This window comes from Bactrocera neohumeralis, chromosome 3 (assembly GCF_024586455.1).
Source record: "Bactrocera neohumeralis isolate Rockhampton chromosome 3, APGP_CSIRO_Bneo_wtdbg2-racon-allhic-juicebox.fasta_v2, whole genome shotgun sequence".
NCBI classification, from domain to species: domain Eukaryota; kingdom Metazoa; phylum Arthropoda; class Insecta; order Diptera; family Tephritidae; genus Bactrocera; species Bactrocera neohumeralis.
In genome coordinates this window covers 76624578-76645412 of record NC_065920.1, presented here as the reverse complement: position 1 = coordinate 76645412, position 20835 = coordinate 76624578, and the positions used below count along the sequence as shown (strand labels likewise).

General features: G+C 36.9%; 1 protein-coding gene across 1 annotated transcript in view; it reads left to right on the top strand.

Moving 5' to 3' along the window:
* The first annotated feature begins 9898 nt into the window (after nt 1–9898).
* The window catches only part of LOC126752150 (uncharacterized), a 15185-nt gene continuing 4248 nt past the window's right edge, over nt 9899–20835 (top strand). The window contains exons 1-3 of the mRNA XM_050462750.1: nt 9899–11608; nt 19344–19455; nt 19547–19632. Of these exons, the coding sequence (XP_050318707.1) occupies nt 10914–11608; nt 19344–19455; nt 19547–19632 (893 nt within the window). The 5' untranslated portion in view covers nt 9899–10913. The remainder of the gene's footprint in view (nt 11609–19343; nt 19456–19546; nt 19633–20835) is intronic.

The following is a 20835-nucleotide window of genomic DNA, read 5'->3' as shown; positions in this document are numbered from 1 at the left end:
CAAAATAAATGCCTGTAGTCGTATATTTTGCACATAAATGCGCCTGACTATGGTATGTAGGCGAAACGGTATGCTGTGCTACTTTAATATTATCTATGGCTGTGAGTACGCGTGTAAGTCTTGCGCAACAATTTCATGCTTCTTTCTTTTGTGCTGAGCACTATATTTTCCCATTTTAGATGCTGTGATAAATTCAGCTGCCAATGAGGTAATTTTCGCTTGGTCGCGCTAGGTGTCCTCCGCTGCCACCCACTTGAGATTCCCACTTCCCTTTGCACGCTGCCCGCAACCCGCTTCCGCACGTAGCAACAAATATGCCGCAGGCACTTTGCAAAAATTATTAGGAAACTCATTTTAAGTGTGCAAGAGGGCGCGAACGTGAGTAGCAACTACGTAAGTAAGTAAGCAAGCAAGTAGATGTGTAAGTACGCTTTTGTATATGTGTGTGTAGGTAAGTAAGTAAGTAAGTTGTATACAGCAAGTGCGCGTATAAGTAGTACTTCTGATGAGATTTTTTAGTAACGGCTTGCGGGTTTTAAAGAAAGGGGGCCATTGTGACTGTGTGGCTAATTAAAGGTATACTTTTGATAATGAATGGCTGGAGTAGGTTTTTGTTTTATTACTTTACTTTACTTTTGCTGCTTTACTTTGCCTTAGAGTACTTTAAGTTACTTTTTGTTTAGCATAATATTTTAATTGCTATTCGGAGGTGATTGTGTCTTTAGAATTTGACATCAAAATAACAAAACTAATTGACATAAGTCGGATATTCGGCGGTGATTATGTAATGTCTGCGATAAAGTTTGCATGCTAAACAGGAATGAGATAACAAGCGCTGCAAAATTTATGGCGAACTTGAGGCGAACATTTAAAGTGTAAAAATGTATAGACCAGAGGGTTTAGTAGTAAAAAAAAACACTATGCTTTTTTGGTATTAATTTGGAAGTTTGAGGGAAAAATTTCAAAAACAAGCAGTGATGCATAGCATTGATTATGATAATAATAAATAATAATATTAAAAATAATGTATACAATAATTCTTCTTCTTATAATAAAAATAAATATTAATAACAATAACAACAACAACAACAACAATAAGAAAAATAATGATAGTAATAAATGTACTACCATACAAGTATTTCACGCCAAACGCATTAAAGTCAACCACATTTCTTCAAACTCTTTCATCAAAACGCAGTATCAAGCACATAAAACACGCCCAAACTGCAAGCTTTTATAGAATATTGATTTATTTAAAGTTCAGTAAGATACATAGTCATAAGATGCTGCACATTTGTATTGTCGAAATGTGTGATTTCATGCTGCTTTAATTACCCTTGTACGGGAATTTTCTCAAATCAAGCTTGTGTTTGTCAAAAGTAGCTTTTTTGAAAGCCCTTTAGCATTGACTTACACCAGTGCAATGAAATTACACGTCTACTAACATGAAAATATCTCCCATTAAATTATCTCAAGGTGCTATTTATGTTCCCTTAACATATTAATAAGGGGTTTTTCAATAAGAGCGTTACAAGAGTTTAAAAAACAAGCAAGAAAGGTCTAGGATATCAATGAAATTGTTCATTCCTGACAAAGTACATTCCATGCCAATATAGATAGAACTCGATATTCGATTTCCTGACCCTGAAGCCAACGATTTTCAAGCATAAATCGGCTAAAACTGCTGCATTTTCACGTTCGATATTTTAAAAACGATCAATTTTAAGCATAAATCGGAACTATATAAAACTGCTGCTTATAATTGAAATAATGTATAATTTTAAACTTTGTGGTTGGTTTTGCGGTAGTGTAACTCTCCGTAATTTTTTCGGAATGCAATGGTGACTCATGGAGTACGTGTGGATTGCTGCATGACCAATAATGCACATTTTGGTTATTGACGAAGACAGTCAGCCAGAAATCAGCCTAAACGCTGAAGATGATTTTTCGATGAAAATCCGCATCATTTTCAAGTTGTTGCTCAGCCCAATTCACGACCATACGACAGATCTGGTGGTCAAACAGCTTGAGTTCGTGCGTGAATTTGGTCTTGTAAGGATGTAAGTCAATTGCTGCGCTAGCGGCAACAATATTCTCGACACTACAGACACTTCTTTGTCTTACTGGCACGCGAAGATTATTCTACTGTGCCTGTGGATTCAAATTTTTCCCGCTAGACACTCAATTGTTGATCTGACAGGACGATTATGACGACCATAATTTGGACGTAGCGCTCTTAAAGTTGAGGCCACTGACTCCGAATTTCTGTAGTAGATTTTTAATCATTTTGACTCGTTTTTGAATGGAATATCTTTCCATAATGAAATGGCAAACCTTACTGAAGAGAAATGTTAAAGGGCGCAAAAAAATATGGCGTCTTTTGTTGTCCCTATTGGTCTACATTTGTAGTGTCCCTATTGAAGAACCCGTTATAACAGCTTACGACCGAAATACATATATGTAGCCCAATGTATTTGGCTGATTTTGTATCGCAAATATCAGTAAGTCAGTGAAGTATAGAATTGAAGTTCTGAGAGAATATTTGTGTGGTGCGAAATATTTCCTCGGCTTTGGTATTGCAAGTTGTGAGAGTATAAAATATTACACCAGAACTTAGCTCTTTTATGGAAGGAATAGATGTTAAATTTACAATTATATCGTTGAATGCATTTTACGCAAAATTTTTCCAAATATAAATCGAGAAAAATCATTAATTTTAGATGTTCATAAAGGCTTCTAACACAATTCTGAACATTTCAGACCCATTAAGAGGACTATGTAAAGTAATAACTGTTAGTTAATATTATTTGTATCCAACCTTATTTTATTCATAAAGGAAAAACTGTATTTTGTATTAACTATAATAATATTTTTTTTTTATTTTTGAAAATATGTTATCACAAATTAGTTGAAATATGTACATACATGTATATATGGAAGAATAACCAAAATCGTAAAATTATACACCAAATAAAACTCACCATTGCCTTCCACATCAGAATTATTCAACTTAAACTTAACTCACCAAACACCAAATAAAAACTCACCATTACATTCCACGTCAATATTATTCAACTTGAATTTAAGTTTTTTAAACGAACGCGTGCTTTTAAAGCAAAAAAATCAAGATTCGTAAACGTAACCGACATTTCGACGATGGACAGGATGAGCATCAAGATTTTCTAGATGAAAAGCAACGGACATAGAGCTTTTTCAACCTCTTTGAGCTTTTTCGAAGACAGTGACGCGCACCAACAACAACGCAGCTGTCGGCAATTTTAAAAGACAACATCAATTAGCAAATTCTTACGCAAATTACTTCTGCATATAATCGCTTTATTTTTGATTTTATTAATACAGCCGACACTTATATTGCACTTAAGCTCAGTAGTAAATCGGATGTTGTCGCGCGAGATTAACAATTTCATGCCAAGAGCCGCACATAGCAAGCAGAAATGTTGTGTATATTTCATCCTTATGTATATATATATTTTAATCGCAAAAAGTGTTTATTTTTTGATGATTTGGGTATTTATAAAAAATGGAGATAAAGAAAGCAGAAAGTGCAAATATGTCAAATTAGAGAAAAACCATGAGAAGAAGTGTGAAAAAAGTCTAATGTTCTTGTGAAGTTGAAAGGTTTATTAAGTAATGCTGAATGTAATTTAGAAAGCTCTTTAAAATTTGCAGTTTCTCTTAAATATTTAGTATATTTAAAGTGTAAGAATATCCGGCTATAGTTTTTAATTTGCAAATATTTTCCATAAAAGCCGTGAATAATTAAAAACCGTGAAAATTTCGAACTTCAATTACAAAATGGTTGTTAAATATTCGTTGTTGTTGCGCATTCTTCCTGTGCAATTCATTCAAACTGTGAGACAAAAACGGAAGCTTTTCGAAAAGCTCTTCTGTGGCCTTTATGGTACTTCCTGTGTTTCAGTTAAAAAGCCGTTTTCTTCAAAGCAGAAGTATTTAATGAAGACCTAAATAATATTATTGGAGAGTTGTGGTATGTTTGCTTTTTTTCTCTATCTTTTTTTTATATGTGTCGCATATGTTGTTTCCAAAAAATGTTTTTCAGAGTATGTATGCTTTTAAGTGTCGGTGCTACAATTATTAATAATATTTTCAAAAAGTAATCTACAATCAGCCTTTAAAAGTAACAGAAATTTAATAATCTACTGTTCCAATGAAATATATTTCAAGAACTTTATAATATATTTTCATACCAAAAAGGTATGGTTCTATGAAATAACATACGTTCTTCGAGAGAAATAGAAGACCGTCGTTCTCTAGTGAAAATAATTTAACATAGATATTATTTTACGATAAAAAGGAACGTAAATTTTTCTGGTTCTATGAAATAACGTACGTTCTTCAAGAGAAATCGAAAAACGTCGTTCTCTAGTGAAAATAATTTAACATAGATATTATTTTACGATAAAAGAAACGTAATTTTTTCTATTTCGATGAAATTAGTGAATATAATTTAACATAGATTTACTTTATGGAGAAAATGACCGTAAATTTTTCTGGAATATCGTCAAAGGAATAATATGTTTTATTTTCGATACTTTTCGTGTTCAAAAGGATAGTATCAGAGAACGTATGTGTTCTCTGTCGTAAATTCTTACGTTCTATAATCGTATATTTTTCTCATTTTATGACAGAACGTACGTTCTCTGCAGGTATCGTTAAATGAATTCAAAGAACGTCGTTCTATAGTGAAAGCAGAGAACGTATATTTATAGAGAAGGTTCACGGCGCGGAGAGCGTAAAAAATATTTTTGGCTAACAAAATGCGATGAGTGCATTTCACCACAGCAAGATCAGAAGGAGAAATTATAACAGTTCGTGAACAGAGCTGAGCATTCAATGAAAATTATTCTCAAAAGAATACATTGCTATTACAAACGTACATTTGTTGGCCTTTTGCTTATATTTTTATACGTTTACATGCAATCATACGTTCTTGATATGAAAATCATTTTCGTTTTCTGAATTCGTTCAAAATTGATAACATTATATTAAATTATGATATTTTCAAAGTAATATTTTAGGTACATATGTATGTACAAATATCTAAAGAGAAAAGAACTTTTTAAATATTTCATATGTTTGATAATATGTTATAAATTCACAAATATATTTTACGTATGTGGATATGTTATTTGTATATCATACATATTTTGACATATGAATATCCTAAAAAACTTAATTATTACAAGAACATCGTCTGTAAATTAAATCATTTAAATTTTCGTCGTTCTCATATTAGCACATAGTTACATACAATAATTATGTACAATTCAAATTCAAATCGTGATGTTATCATTTTATAAAAAGTGACACTGTCTATATGTACATTTCATATTATTGCACGACATTGCCGAACAAATAATGACAAATTACAAATATACGTACAAGAAATATGTACGTATGACATTCCCACTCAAATAGTGCATACACAACATAAAATAATATTTTCATATAAAAGATATGTCACCCGCAAAAATAAAAATATGGTTCTACAAAAACAACAATGGGTTCAAATAGCATCAGCGGCGTTTATGGCAGAAAATCGTCAAATTTGTGAAAAATACACAAGACAATATTTTCTCTGAACGCAAGCGCCCTTTCAAAGCAAACTTGCTTCACATACCATTACATTCTTTATCATGGCTTTGCCGAACGATCAAAGCCAAAAATCATAAAAAACATTTTCTTAAAATATAAGTATAGAATAAAATGTTTATTTGTCGATTTTCAAGTTGCCAAATATATAAAATATTCTTTCCTCTGAAGTGTAATTTTAAATATTTTTCAACTTTAAAATCTGACGGTATGTTTATCTGATTTTGTTTTAAGAGAACTACGCTCTTCGCAAGTGCCATATCGTCACAAAAAGCTATATTTAATTGTGGCACATAAAGAAATCAAATATTGTTCGCTTTCTTCGATATGTATCAAGCTCACACACAAACATACAAACGTTGGTTTGTTCGCCTGGTTAGCGGCAAGGGAAGCAGTGGCAATTAGCGATCGTTCGTTTGTATTTTTACCAACAACACAACTTTGTGAAGCATTGATTCTTTGACATGAAAGCAAAAAATATTCGCCATTGGTTGTCACGTCAACTCGCATGAAGCAAGTGTACATATTTACATACATATGTTGCATGTAGACAAAACAAACATTATGCGTATGATTTGTCATATGTTTCATGCACACATAATTATATATGGACAAATGTGCAATGGTCTTTTCATGATATTTTAATGACCGCAAATATTATTTAAGTATATAAAATACATATGTATGTATGTCGTACCAAACATATATAAAATGCATATGTAGGCAGTAATACAAATCGTACGAAATATATTTTTGGATTTTATGCAATTCATCAAGAATAATATATTTTATTTTACACACGCTTTCATAACAAATATATTTACATATGTATACCGATCTATAAATTATATGCAGCATCGTTTGCGCATAGTAGAACCGGGAATCTGTAAGCTTACCTTTTTGAACATTGAAATTAACATATTCTTATTGGTTAATATAATCGTATCTTTTTGTCGTGCCCCTGATGTTAAATGGTGAAATGCGCTAATAATTTTCTGTGGTGAAATGCACCCATCCAAAACAGGTAATATCCCAAAATTGAAATATCCCTAAATTTTCGTCATCGTGAACCTTCTCTATAAATATACGTTCTCTGGTGAAAGCTTATGTTGGGCTCTCCTATACGAAATCACAAATCCGGTATAAAAATACCCGTAAGACAAATTTACGATATGTTTAACGCGAACGGATAAAGCTCAAAAGCAGAGAGCGTTAAAAAATTTTCGTTCTCTACTTAAAGTACGCTATACGTTCAGTTTATGTTATATGTACGTATCGTTTTTCCGTGGCTTGTGCATGGAGCAAACAGATATCGTATTTTGTTCCGTTTGTTTCGCGGTACGTTAATGCATTACTCGTTATTATTAATTCGGAAGTAGACGGATTTCAAATTCAGAGAACGTATAAAGTTGAGAATAAGGAAGCGTAAAATATTTTACGTTCTCCCTATAAAGTACGTCGAACGTGTTGTAGGTAGGTATAGTATTATTTTTTTTGGAAAATTTTTGGAGAACATGAATGTATGAAAATTTAAAAAATATTTTATACATCTAAAAGTAGCTACGCTTCGAGAATAATCTTTTAACATTTTTAATATAACTACACTTTTCACAAAAAATTTTAAATTTTAACTTTTAACACATCAATTAAGAAGTCCCCGACTTGTCTTAGTAAAACCAATTTTATTGGCAAAAATCCTTTTTTTTTTTATTCAATATAGTTTCTTTCAATGGTGATACACTTATTATAGCGACAGTCCAACTTTTCGATGCCAGTTTTGTAGTACGATTTGTCTTTTGCTTCAAAATAGGCCTCTGTTTCAGCGATCACCTCTTCATTCGACGAAAATTTCTTACCAGCGAGCAGTGTTTTGAGATCTGAGAACAGAAAATAGTCACTGGGGGCCGATATGGGCAATGCGGTGGACTCGGAAGCAATTCAAAATTTCAATTCATGAATTTTTGCCATTGTTTTCACTGTCTTGTGACACGATGCATTGTGTTGGTGTAACAACACTTTCTTTCTCTTCAAATGCGGCCATTTTTCAGCGATTTTTCCCTTCAAACGATTCAATAAGATCATAAATAGCCACTCTTTAAGTTTTTTCGCTTCAAAGATAGTCGATGAATAGTATACAATGAACATTCAAAAATACTGATGCCATAACCTTAGCAGCCGATTGTCGCGTTTTTCTACGCTTTGGCACGGATTCATTGTATTCGGTCCACTCGGATGACTGTCGCTCTGCCTTTGGTGTGAAATGATGAAGCCATGTTTCATCCATTGCCACATATTGATGCAAAAACTCGGTTTTATTACGCTTGAACATCTGCACCGAATCATCAACTCGTCATTCTTTTTGGTCAAAAGTGAGCTCGCGCGCCACCCACATTCTGCAGAGCTTTCTCATAGCCAAATTTTCGTGAATGCTGTGATGTATACATTCAGTTGATACCCTTAGAGTGGCTGCTATCTCGAACAACTTCACTTTACTGACGTTCTAAATAATTTTGTGGATTCTTCTGATGTTTTCGTCGGCAATAACGTTTTTTGGGCGTCTGCTGCGTACACCGTTTTTGGTGATTATTTCCCCACGTCCAATAAGCGAAATTCCCTTTTATCTATTTTTTCACATTGACGAAAGTGGCTCCACTCAAAATGATAAAATTTACTAACTAAAGAACCGACAGCTGTCAAATTTATTCACGCGCCTTTTGAGGGTTAGGGATAACTAAAAATCATATGTATGGATTTAATTCTAATATTTCGATCTCTGTGTCAGGGTAGGGACTTTTCAAATGACCTGTTATTTTATAATCAAAAAAATATATACATATATCGTCACCCAAAATGCAAAACAGCGTTTCATCAAACATAATCGAAAATCGCTGTCAGATATAATAACCATTTTACAGCCAAAACTCAAATTTTGTTTCAATATGAGTGGTTTCTTGTATAATGTTTTTCCTTCGAATGTTAACTTATGAAAATCTATGTTACGTTATTTTACATTTCGGTGACGATATGTACTTATGTATATACATATAAGGTGTGTCCTAGAAATAACCGAAACTTTTGGGTATCGAATAAAATTAAATTACATTATCGTTGCAAGTTATTATTTATTCAAAATAGGCTACATTAGACTCAATACAACAAAGTCTCTTTTAAAGTCTCTCATCCGATTTACATGAAGTTAAGTGCGTTTAAAAGAGGATGAAAGAACATATAATGCTGAGTTTTTATTATTTTGGAGACACAAAGGTTTTACAACAGTCTTAAACCAAACACTATGGTTATTAAACTCTTTGATGTTGGAGATACTAAATATTTGTTTGTAGTTTGCTCTATCCTTTGTAAGTTCCAAACCTTCACTAAACTTTTCTTTACCGCAATTTGAGGAACACTTGCAATAACTTCAAACTTATTTATATACAAGTGTTAAGCTGGTTGGTGGAAGGGGTTTCCCAAATCAGAAGCTTCCCTTTTCCACTTTTAATAAGTACATCAACCTTTAACTGTAGAAAATTTTTGAACTTTAACTTTATGCCGCTTCGAGTTACTTTGCTGAGTTAAGGTCACAAACCTTTAACTTTAGAAAGCATTTGAAGTTTAAGTTCATGCCATTTTAAGTAACTTTTCTGAGTTAAAATCACAACCTTTAACCCTAGAAAGCACTCGAACTTTAAGTTCAGGCCGCTCTAAGCTACTTTTCTGAGTTAAGGTCACAACCTGTACCTCTAGAAAGCAATTGAACTTTAAGTTTATGTCGTTTTAACCTTTAACTCTAGAAAGCAATTGAACTTTAAGTTCACGCCCTTTAAATTTACTTTTCTGAGTTAAAGTTACATGGTCGTGAGAGTTACAACAAAGCGCTTAAAGGCAAAATTAAAGGAGAGTGAGCTTCACACTTTCAACTCACTCACATAACAGTTATACGTAGTAAAAGCTCAACGCCACCTCAGGGAGCAACAACATTATGATTTTGACAGCTGAACAGCTGATGCACTCCCAAAGAGCGCACATATACAAACAACAAGGACTGCAGGCGAACAATTACAACAATAAAAAAGCTCAGCAAATACGTAAAAGTCAAAATTATGACACGAAAAAAGTAAGCGAGTTCTTTGAAATCAGTACAACTTTACATACCTTCATTAGGCCACCGAGCGCCTTTGTTTGTTTGCACTATGTTTTGAACTTTTACACGCTTGCGGGCGCTTGCAGCCGAGCGCTTCACAGCGTACGACGACAGTTGTGAGAGTTGTGGCATTGGTGTCGGTGTCATGCAGTGACGTGACGCACTCAAAGCAAGACAAGGGCCGCAGATAACACCAACAGAAGTCACTGTTGCTGTACAACGTCAACACGAACGACGGCGAACACTTTGACGCGCTCTCTATTTCCATTCTTTCACTTACTTTATTACGCGGACGTGCGGGTGTTTGCGGTTGTTTTTTTTTTGTTCGACTCGCTTTTCCTTTGTCTTTTGACCATGTTCAGGTTGATTTGTGGCTAAAGCTGCTTTGTGCTGGCAGCGAATGTGGCACGCTCGTGACAAGCGAACAAAATAACAATGGCGAAAATGGCGAGTGATTAAAAATTACTCATATGCCTTTGGGAAAGAAGTGAACTAAAGACTTTTTTGTGTGAAATAGAAAAAAAATAGAAGTAAGCAAAGGGGCAGAAGTGAATAACCTTAAGAAAAATATTATTGAAAGCACACGTCTGCTTAGTGCGCGCACAAAAGTAGGCAGTGAAAATGGCAGGCAGCGACATTGATTAGCGTTAATTCCCAGTGCTTTCAGTGTTTGGCTCAAGCTTTGTTGTGCCACCACAATAATGTGTGTCTAAGTGTTTGTGTTAATATGTAAAGCAATTTGCTAAAAGTGCTATGAAAATGGCAAAAAGTTAACAAACAACGCCTGAAAACTTCTTTTCCCTAAACATATGCAATACTTGATGCATACTTTGCGGCGCTTAACAACATTGAACCACCACGAAATCCTTGACCTGAACCAATGCCGACGCAGTAACTGAAACAACAAAACCAAAGCATATCGACGGCAACGAGACAAGTTCATGTAACACCAGCAACAACAACAAGAACAGAAACATTAGCACAACTGTTATAACAATAACAAAGGCGGAAGTAGCAACTACAAATTACACTAACAAAAACTAATAAGTGCACTAATGTCTAAAGCAAAGTTCGCCATCAAAATATATAGATTTCCTGCTAAAGACATCCGGCAGCTGGGAAAACTGCACACATTCCCATGCAAATGGATGCCTGTTGGCAGCGGCTCCGTGTTTGCTGCTCTGTACGTCGCAAAGTTAAGGCACACAGCGCTTACATAAAAGATAATAACGGCAAATTAAGTGCAACACAGCCAACGAACGCAGCCATAAACCGTACAACAACACCAGCAACAACAGCAATAACAACTGCACTAAGTTTAGCGCTTAAGCCAGCAACAAAAGCGCACAGCAGCCACAACAGCGCGTCAGCTGTGTGTCGCCCGACAAGCTCAGCGTATGCGTGTGGAGGACCACAGCGCCCAACGGAGGTGAAATCTGTGCAACGCCAGTGCAAGTGCAGCACACAAGCACAGCTGGCACTGGTGGCTGTAAACGTTTGCGCTTGCAATTACAGCCGCGGAGCAGGAACTAGCGCCCGCGCGCACCTGACAGCCATACGCTTCACTTTGATCCAGCTTTACCACGTGTTTGTTGCTGTTGGTGTAGCCTTAACGGTATTGCTACAACGTTGCTGTGTTGGCAAGGCGAAAGTTAGTCCCAAGCCCGCACAAACGCATTTACCGTTAGCCAATTCATTGCGGCTGGTTGCTGGAAAATCCCATTGGCCGCAAACGCTCCACACGCCGACAACAATGGGCTCATGTTTCGGGCGCTGCGTGTCGAAGGATGCTAATGGCGGCGGTGTGGCCTCCACCGCAACATCCTGTTTGTGGTAAGTGACGCGCGTTCGCGCTTAATTAAAATGTAATTGCGACGGCGGGGTGAGTTTCAGTATCATGAGTGTGTATGGGAAGTCGAAAACTTCCACAATACAACGCACACCCTCTCACACACACGCATATCACTCTCATTTTTCTATGCCGCTATGTACACGCCAAATTGGTAGTTAATTAAATTTGATCTAATTTAGCAGAAGTTGCGTTATACACACACATACACAGCACACCCACGTTTCTCATACAGCTTCACGCGCATATTGACATGGATACCTGTTTTAATAGAAATTTTTAAATAAAAGCACTCAGCAACATTAAAATAACCAAAAAAAAGTTTAAGTGTAGGCGAATATTGTTTCTCATGTATTATTTATATATTAGGGTGGACCAAAAAACATATTTCCACTTAGAGTTCGTGAATTTTTTTTCCGAAATGACAAAAAGCTAGAAATGTATTAGAAACTATAAGATTTTTCACAAATAAAAACAGTTTATATACAAGAACTTGCTTTTGTTCGGTCAGTTTGTATGGTAGCTATATCCTATAGTCTTCCGATCTGAATAATTTCTTCAAATACAAGTACTATTACCTTGGTAAAAAATCTGTGCCAAATTTCGTGAAAATATCTTCTATAAAAAAAAGATGTTCATACCGAGAATTGATGTTGATCACTCAGTTTGTATGGCAGCTATAAACTATAGTAGGCCGATCTGAACCATTTGTTCGGAGATGACAGTCTTACTTTGGGAAATAATTCGTGTAAAATTTCGTGAAGATAGCTTCTCTATTAAAAAAGCTTCCCATATTTTAACTTTAATTTGATCGGTCGCTTTTTATGGCAGCTATACGCTGTATTGGGCCGATCTAAACAATTTCTTCGGAGATTAAAATAGGAAAATAACCCCTACCAAATTTCGTAAAGATATATCTTCAAAAAATTGTTAATACAAGGAATTGAGTTTGATCGGTCAGCTCTTACGACAGCTATATGCTGTAGTTATCCGAAGAGGACGGTTCTGACAAATTAGCAGCTTCTTGGAGAGAAAAGAACGTATGCATAATTGCAGATCGATATCTCAAAACCGAAGGGACTGGTTCGCATTTATACAGACGGATGGCGGGACAGACGAAGGGACTGATGGATATGACTAAATCGACTCAGTTCTTCACGCTGATTCTATATATAGATACATACCTTATAGAGCCTCCAACGTTTCTTTCTACATATATGTAACAAACTTCGCGGCAATCTCAATAAACCCAGTTCAGGTTGTAAAAAGATTCTGATAAGGTTTGAGTTCTTAATAATAACATTAACAGATGGCACATTGTGATTTTTGATTTTCCATTTACGTTTAGGTTAGATGGCTGATTTAAAGAGATAGCACGTGGACTGTTATATGTAGTCCTTTGTGAAGCCTTAGAAATAAGAACTCTTGTGTTCGAACTTATAAATTAGCAGAATGCTTAGTTACCAATACAAATTTCCATTTTCGCCAGTTCGGTGGATGTCTAAAGATATGCGCTCCCAAGTGTCTAGGTCTTGACCTCCCTAGGGAGAGATTAGCATTATTGAAGGCAAAGAGATCACTAGATTTCTTGCGATCGATCTTGGGCCAAAAGGTTTTGTGACTTCACATGTATCAAGGATAGCGCAACGCTGGCCAAGTTTCTACGAAGTCCAGCTATCTAGTAGTGGAGCATAAGAGGATACTGGAGCACCGACCCGCTCCCATTCTACCGATAGCGGTTCTAGGGTGCCTTTCCTTGCTAGCTCATCAGCTTTGCAATTTCCTGCGATTCCGCTATGGCCTGGCACTCATACTAGTCTTATCGCAAAAACAGTCGATGCGATTGATAGCGAGATTAGGCACTCCTTGACCAATCCTGAACGCACTGTTATTGAGTTCAAGTCTAGTATCGCCGCTCTGCTATCTGAGTGGTTACTCCGCTAAAGGCGGCTGCACTCCGGAGCAGTAAATCTACTACTTTAATAGCTGCAACCTCGGCTGCAATAGTCAGAAAATCTGAAACTGGAGTTGATAGAGAGCTGCTGACAGTAAATCCCTCCACCAACGTTCCCCGCAAGCTTTGATCCATCCGTAAAGAAGCTCACTGCGTCTCTCGTCCAGCGGCTTCTTTCCACCCACAACTCCCTCACCGGGATATATGGGCACAGAAGGAGCCGCCAGTTTGTTTTGGCACTCCATGATTCAAGTGATTTGGTATGAAGTCAAAGACACGTTCAGACACGTTTTCTTTTAAGGACCCAGATTCTCTGAGTCTAATAGCAACTTTCGCAGCCATACACCTTCCGACTACATCTACGGACACTATGTGCAAAATGGCGTTAATTACCATGGTTGGAGTGGACCTTAGTGCACCACTTATGTTGACGAGCGCCGCCAGTTGAATGCTTTCAAGTTTCTTTGCAAGTGTGATCTTTTCCAGTGGTCTCCACCACATAAAGACTCCATAGAAGATAATAGGCTTGACTATGGAGTCGTAGAGCCAGAGGACCACATTCGGTGAGAAACCCCACCTTTTGTCAATTGCTCCTCTACAGCAGGAACTATAAGGTAAGCGATGCCTGTTTGCCAGGATGTGCCATAGATATTTCACTATATTCGCCGATTGCAGACGGGTGTCTTCCATTTGCGGCAGCGGTGCCACCGAGATCTTGTATATTCTAGTAAATAAAACCATCTTTTATTTGAGTTGATGGCAAGACCACTGCCTGCCGAGATACTCATGTAGCAACTCGAACACGGTGCAGTACGGAACGGGAACTCCACCTTGGAGAATTTCAATCACTCTGTCGCACAGAAGAATGAAAATGAGGAGTTTGAGGTTTGATTCAACTCCAAGATTTTCAATAAGTTTTGCAATTTTTCATTTATTTTTTAAAAAAGTAATGCCTCAAAATCAATAAATAATAAAAACTTGTTTTTTTTAGGCTCACCCTATAATGAAGTATTTATGTATAAAGCACATATATATTTATATTTGTGTTCGTATGTTCACAGCATCTCTTCCTTGGCAATAAGGTAATATGAGTAACTGCTCTCCACATCCCATGATTGCCTGATTGCTTTCGCATCACTTGCCATTCCACGTAACTCGCCTCAATACTCATCACTTTGTGATTTGTCTGTTTTCTTTTACGCAAGTGAAATTTATTCAACGCCTTCGCCTGCAGCATCCACTTAGATACCTCCTAGCAGCTCCTCGTACATTCATTGTATGACCTTCTAGTATCACATTTCTATTTGAATCACTTCACTAGAGCTTTTTTTCATATATCTATGAATGTACGCAAGTAAGCATATTAGGGATGTGGCCTTTTGCAGAAAAATATTTGTCATGTGACTTATATCTTCATTTCCTGCAGCTCCCAATAGAGCACTGGACCTCGGTTGGTTTCTGCCAAGTCACTTCGTCAGGCTGCATATTCGAACTTTACCTGTTCTTTTCTTGTCAAGGAATCACACGTCTGAAGTGCACTGCGCAACAACTCGGATATACCGAGATCTCAAAGTACCAAATTGTAATGGAACCTCCCAAATCTAGTCTTCTCCTTCTTTATTGACGTAGTCGCCGCTTACGAGGTTCCCAAATCTAGTAGATCCGATTTTTCTCGCTTTCTGTTTCAAATATATTATTCGCGACAATGTAAATCACCCCTAATGTTCACTGTGCCAAGTTTGTAAATATGTATGCACTTAGTAAAGACAACGTATTGCCCTCTTATCACAACCTCCACTCAGTGTTTTTCACTGGCTTTCTTTAATGTGTCTGTCTTCCTTCATAAAATAAAGTAAACTCTCTTTTATAGATATTCTTACTCATGCCACGCATACAACTTAATTAGACTGTGGTAATTTCAAATGCACTCAAAGGCATCTTTAAGCAGCAACATTGTGAATTAACGTCTGTGATAAAATTCTTGTCACTTCGGCTTTTGATGGGGACTAAAATATTTCTTTTATTAAATTATGTTGGTTTAAAGCTTTGTCCGATATTACAAAGCGGTTCAGTTATGTCATCTGTAAGGTTGTGTTAATTGGAATGAGGTTTTAACGACTGTTTATGGTTCTAAAAGTTTTACGTTCGTAGAACTTAGCTTTAATATTGGATCCGTTTATAGCAGACGGCCCTAGCCGTAAGCCTTAGAGACTTAATCATGAATTACTGTCGATACAGTCCTGAAAAAAATGAGAGAACCTTATTGTTCACATGCACCATCATTACTTGGGTTTCCCATGCTAACTTTCAATAGAAGCTGTACGAATCGATCCACTGGTATTAACTCGTTAACAGTATTCAGAAGGAAGCCCATGAGCTCTCTAATTATAACTATACAGCTGACTCCGCAGCCGTTGTACTGCATGAAATTATGTGTTTTGAAATGTAAAGAAAGTTAAATTTATCATTTAATTTTTGTTTTTTTTTTTCATTGTAACGCAGCTTGATAAACAACATTTTTTGGTTTCTGTTCCGGTGTACAGAAAAGATGGTTTTCCAACTCGTGAGCACGCCACGGCCGTGTGAAAAACATAACATTTCCAAATTTATGCCTCACACTATGCGACTATCCTTAGGTGATTCTCATCTCACATGCAATTTTCACTGGAAACGAAATACGTGAACTGAAATGGGAAATCGTTAGAACTCAAAGGAATTCGTAGAATCAAGCATTCTGCCCCTTGTATTCGATAGGTGCGTCACAATCAGTCGGGTTGAATTACACAGTTTCGGGGCATGATGATTGCGGAACATAATAACGACCGATCCAACTTTGAGACGCAAATAATACCTGTCCAAAGAATTTCGAAATACCACTGGATAGTTCACGGCGCCGTCTTCATTGTCAAGACGATCGATCGATTTGTACGAGCGCAAAGCTTCCCGGAATTTGACTTTGAATCTTCCAGTTTAAGTCAACAACATCGGTATTTTTGGCAGCTAACATTGCGCGTGCACTTAAGGAATCATAGTTACGATAATTTGGCCAATGTCCGAACATTTCTGATGAGTTCATCTTTCGTGAATTTACAAAGGGAAGATGGAATTGATATCGAACCACCGGAAGTATCAACCGAAATTCTACCATTTCCAATTTTTAGCGAAGGCCATGTAAAATGTCTTTGGCAATGTTTTTTTTGTTCGTATCCCATAATTGACGCGGATTTGAAGGCTGATATGTCGAAATGATTATCGCGAAAAGTGTGCGATCCTCATTTGTATTCGAAGTAGCTATCGCATCGTCCATCATTTGATTCCAGTGATTATCATGTTCAAGCAATTGTAATTGCTGGCTTGCTTCTCAAAAAGTTGCACACACCGCACCATTCACGGTGAGCAATGACTCAAATAAAGTTAAACCGCGTACATTAATCAATAGCAAACGAAGGTAGAAGCAGTCGTCGTCTACTGGTTGGTCTTGCTTTCTGCGCAACTATTTCTTCGACGGTTCATTCCATATATAATATCAGGGTATTTTCGAATAGAGCAACGTTCTCGTAAACGGATCACTGACGAAAGCTGAGAAAAAACTCGTCAATGTTAATTTTGTTGCTGGCAGTGTTTCCACTGGCTGTCCTGTATTCTTTGAGTTGAAATACACATTAATATAAACACATAAATAGCATGGTTTGAATTTGGTTAACATTTTCATTAATATTTAAAATGAAAAAAGTTGTTGTAGTGACATAACTACAATAGTTGGACATATGCTACCGCGAGTTTTTTGTAGACATTATGGTGTTCCTCAATATTGTTGTATATTATTTTGTTCTATCGCTAATAGTTTCGGCAGCGCATTCGACGAAAGACATTTTAAGACTCATTTTTCTACACCTTCGGTTACATTGCTCAAATTTTACCAAGGATCCCTATTTTTTTTCAAAATGAAATGTAGCCTATGTCAATTTGGAAGAATGTAGCATTATATTGGCGAAAGAAGTTTTTAAATCGGCCCAGTACTTTTTGAGCCTATTCATTACAAATATACAAACATACAAAAATAGGTACAAATCTTTCCTCTTTATAATATTAGTGTAGATTTATAAGGTCTTCCTTTTGTTCAAGGATAGGGCAGCAGATCATTCAACAGACTTTACAGTCCTCAACAGTCGACCCTGGAATATACCCAGAGACCTCATTATGTGTTCATATTAACGCTTGAAAACTATATTTGAAAATATGCAATCATTATTTGGTTTCCAGATGTAGTATAATCATTAACAGTATTCATAGGTTTCCTATTGAACTCTTCAACTGTTAGTCAGAATAATGAGAATTTCTCCTCTGGGGACCCAGATAGGATCATATATGGTTCCATAATTATAACTATTTGCAGTTGGTCGTCACAACTTCTCGGAAACTTTTTTTCATTTTTCAGCTTAGTTTCGGTGAAAAAGTTCATGAAATGTTCATCTACGGTTCCCAATACAGTCAGTTCTATATATCCGAAATGAACCCGGATAAAAATCTAGCCACAGGCTGTTAATCCTACAAAATACCGAAAATTTTTGAAATTCACTTAATATGTATACCCATAAGTTCTCTCAAACCAATATTATCAATTTGGGATAAAGACAATAAAAACCCGATGAAACGGGTTGCCTGAGAGCAAAACGGTAGATGGAAAGTACACAAAATTCCTATGGGAACTCGATAGAAGAGACTGTAGAAACATGATGAGAATACTAACTGGTCACCAACCAAAGCTGGTCTATGCGTGGCTTATTGGCCTACCAGATTAACCTAATCTATCAGAACTGAAGTAATGTGTCCAGAACCCATATTACAAAACACGAATCCACATCCACAAAGTTTGGTTTCCACGGAATCGAACTCGAGTACTGCATTTCTCCAATCCGAAACTGAGCGCAGCCGATCATCCCACTCAACGCTTTTGGCAAGATTCCCAAAAGCTTTGAATAAATCAAAACTTACTGCCAGAGCTAGATACAATCCTTAATTAGGTCACTGCTTGCGAATGCTCTTAGCCAACCACAAGCCGCACGCTGCCATGCGCTTGCAGCGAAGAGCAGACACAATGGATTTTTGGCACTCTGCGTAGGATAGTGAACGGCCGCGCGGCGACCGCACGAACCTTGCCTTAAAATAAACACATAAATAGCTTTTATCTCGACAGAGAGACACACACACCGACACAAAAAACAAAAACCGCACCAAGTGCATCTTCAACCACAATCCGATGAGACACACTTGAGCTGCATATGAAATGCCTAAACAGGCGCAGATTTACTCGACTGCCAAGTCGCTGAGTTAAAGGGGGCGGAGGAGTGGGGAAGTTAGATGGCGAGCATACACATGTTTTATGCTGTGCTGTGCAAATACTCAAGGGTTCAGTGGCCTAAAAGTATACTGCAAGTGGCAAAGCCATGCAACATGTTTTGCCGTTGTGGCGCAACAAGCGGTTGAGGGTAGAGGAGCTGGCAACAGCGGTGCTCATTAACTGCTTTGTTTGGCAGCGAAGCGTGTTTAGTGCTATCATTGCAACCCCGTTTCGTTGGCAAATGTCATAACATATGCCTTATTTCCATTAATACATGACTGCACACAGACAAACAAATACGAGTGCGCACGATTGCAATTGTGTGTATGTGTGTGTGTGTGTGTTGATGGCGATTTTTATTTGTTTTCACCTCTTCAACGCGTGCTATGCATTCATTGTTAAGCAGTGTGTTGTCTACTTATAGGCGTCGGCGGCAACATGCAACAGATGAACAAGAAGCGGAACTCGTGTCGAATGCGAGCGACAAATGCCCGAGAGAGAATTTTATATATCGCATTATTAAATTCAAAACGAAGGTGAGCGTGAAAGTGTGCAAAGCAAAATAATGAAATATTAAAAATAAAATTTTATCATTGCCTGCAACGGCATCTTCTCATTCTTCTTTAGCAAAAGCGGCCACAGTTTATTGACAAGTTCTGGGAGCAACAGGATATGCAATACACGAAATTACCCAATAGAAATGGAACCGAAGGGTAAGAAAATATATTCGAATCTGGATTTTGTTATTTTATTTTCGGTGTTCCATCGATTGTTTTGTGTTTTAGTTGGTAAAGCAGGATGTTGTAATTCTTGAAAGAACATTCAAGTCGAAAGACCTATAGTTATAGGATTATACTTTCATTGAAACAGTTTTGAGTTGTTTCTTGCCGAACATACTAAATCCTTAATCTATAGACAAAGAATTGAGTTGTATAAGTCCTTAATTTCCAATTTTCAGATATATAAAGGGTGTTTTTTTAGACAAGTGGTTTTCAAGAAAAGACAAAACGCATATAATTTAATGCTATGACCAAGACTTATCTTTATTAAATGATGATCCTAGTAGGGGTCCTTTTTTCAATAGCCTTTTTTTTGATAGATCACGCGTGGGTCGTGTCAAGCATTATATAACAGCCATAGCTGAGAGTGTATACAAACACTTGGCGCATTTTTCGTCGAGATCTTAAGTTGAAAACATACAAAATATAGTTTTTGCAAGAACTGGAGCCGCTCGACCTTTCCAAGCGACATTGCAACTGACATTGCTTCGCTCTATGGGCTCTTGAAAAGTTCAAAGAAGGTCCAACGTTTTTGAGCCAAATTTTGTTCACAAATGAGGCGCATTTCTGGCTCAATGGGTATATAAACAAACAAAATTACCGCATTTGGACGAAAACAAACTAGAGAAGATTCAAAAGCTGCCATTTCATCTATAAAAAATAATGGTTTAGTGTGGTTTGTGGGCCGGTATAATCATCCCTCCATATTTCTGCAAAAATGATGCCGGTAAGAACGTCATGATAACAGAATAGTTTATGCCTGTAATTAAAGCTCTTGATCTCGACGACATTTAGCGCCAACAAGACGGCACCGCTTCTGTCACAATGCATCAAACACTGGATTTATTGAGAGAACACTTCAGTGAGCAGGCCGCATTTTGGCCGGTCGAGTGGTCACCAAAATCGTGTAGCATCACATCGTTAGACTTCTTTCTGTGGGTCCTTTTTAATGTCTAAGGTCTATGCAGACAATCCCGATTCGATTCAGGCTTTGGGCCAAAAGATCACGAGTCTCATTCTCCAGTTACCAGTCGAAATGCTCGAACGAGTTATCGAAAATTGTTCTCAACGGATGGCGATTGGTGCCGTGTGTTGGCAGTAAGCCACCGTATATAATTGTCCAAGGCTTTAATCGTC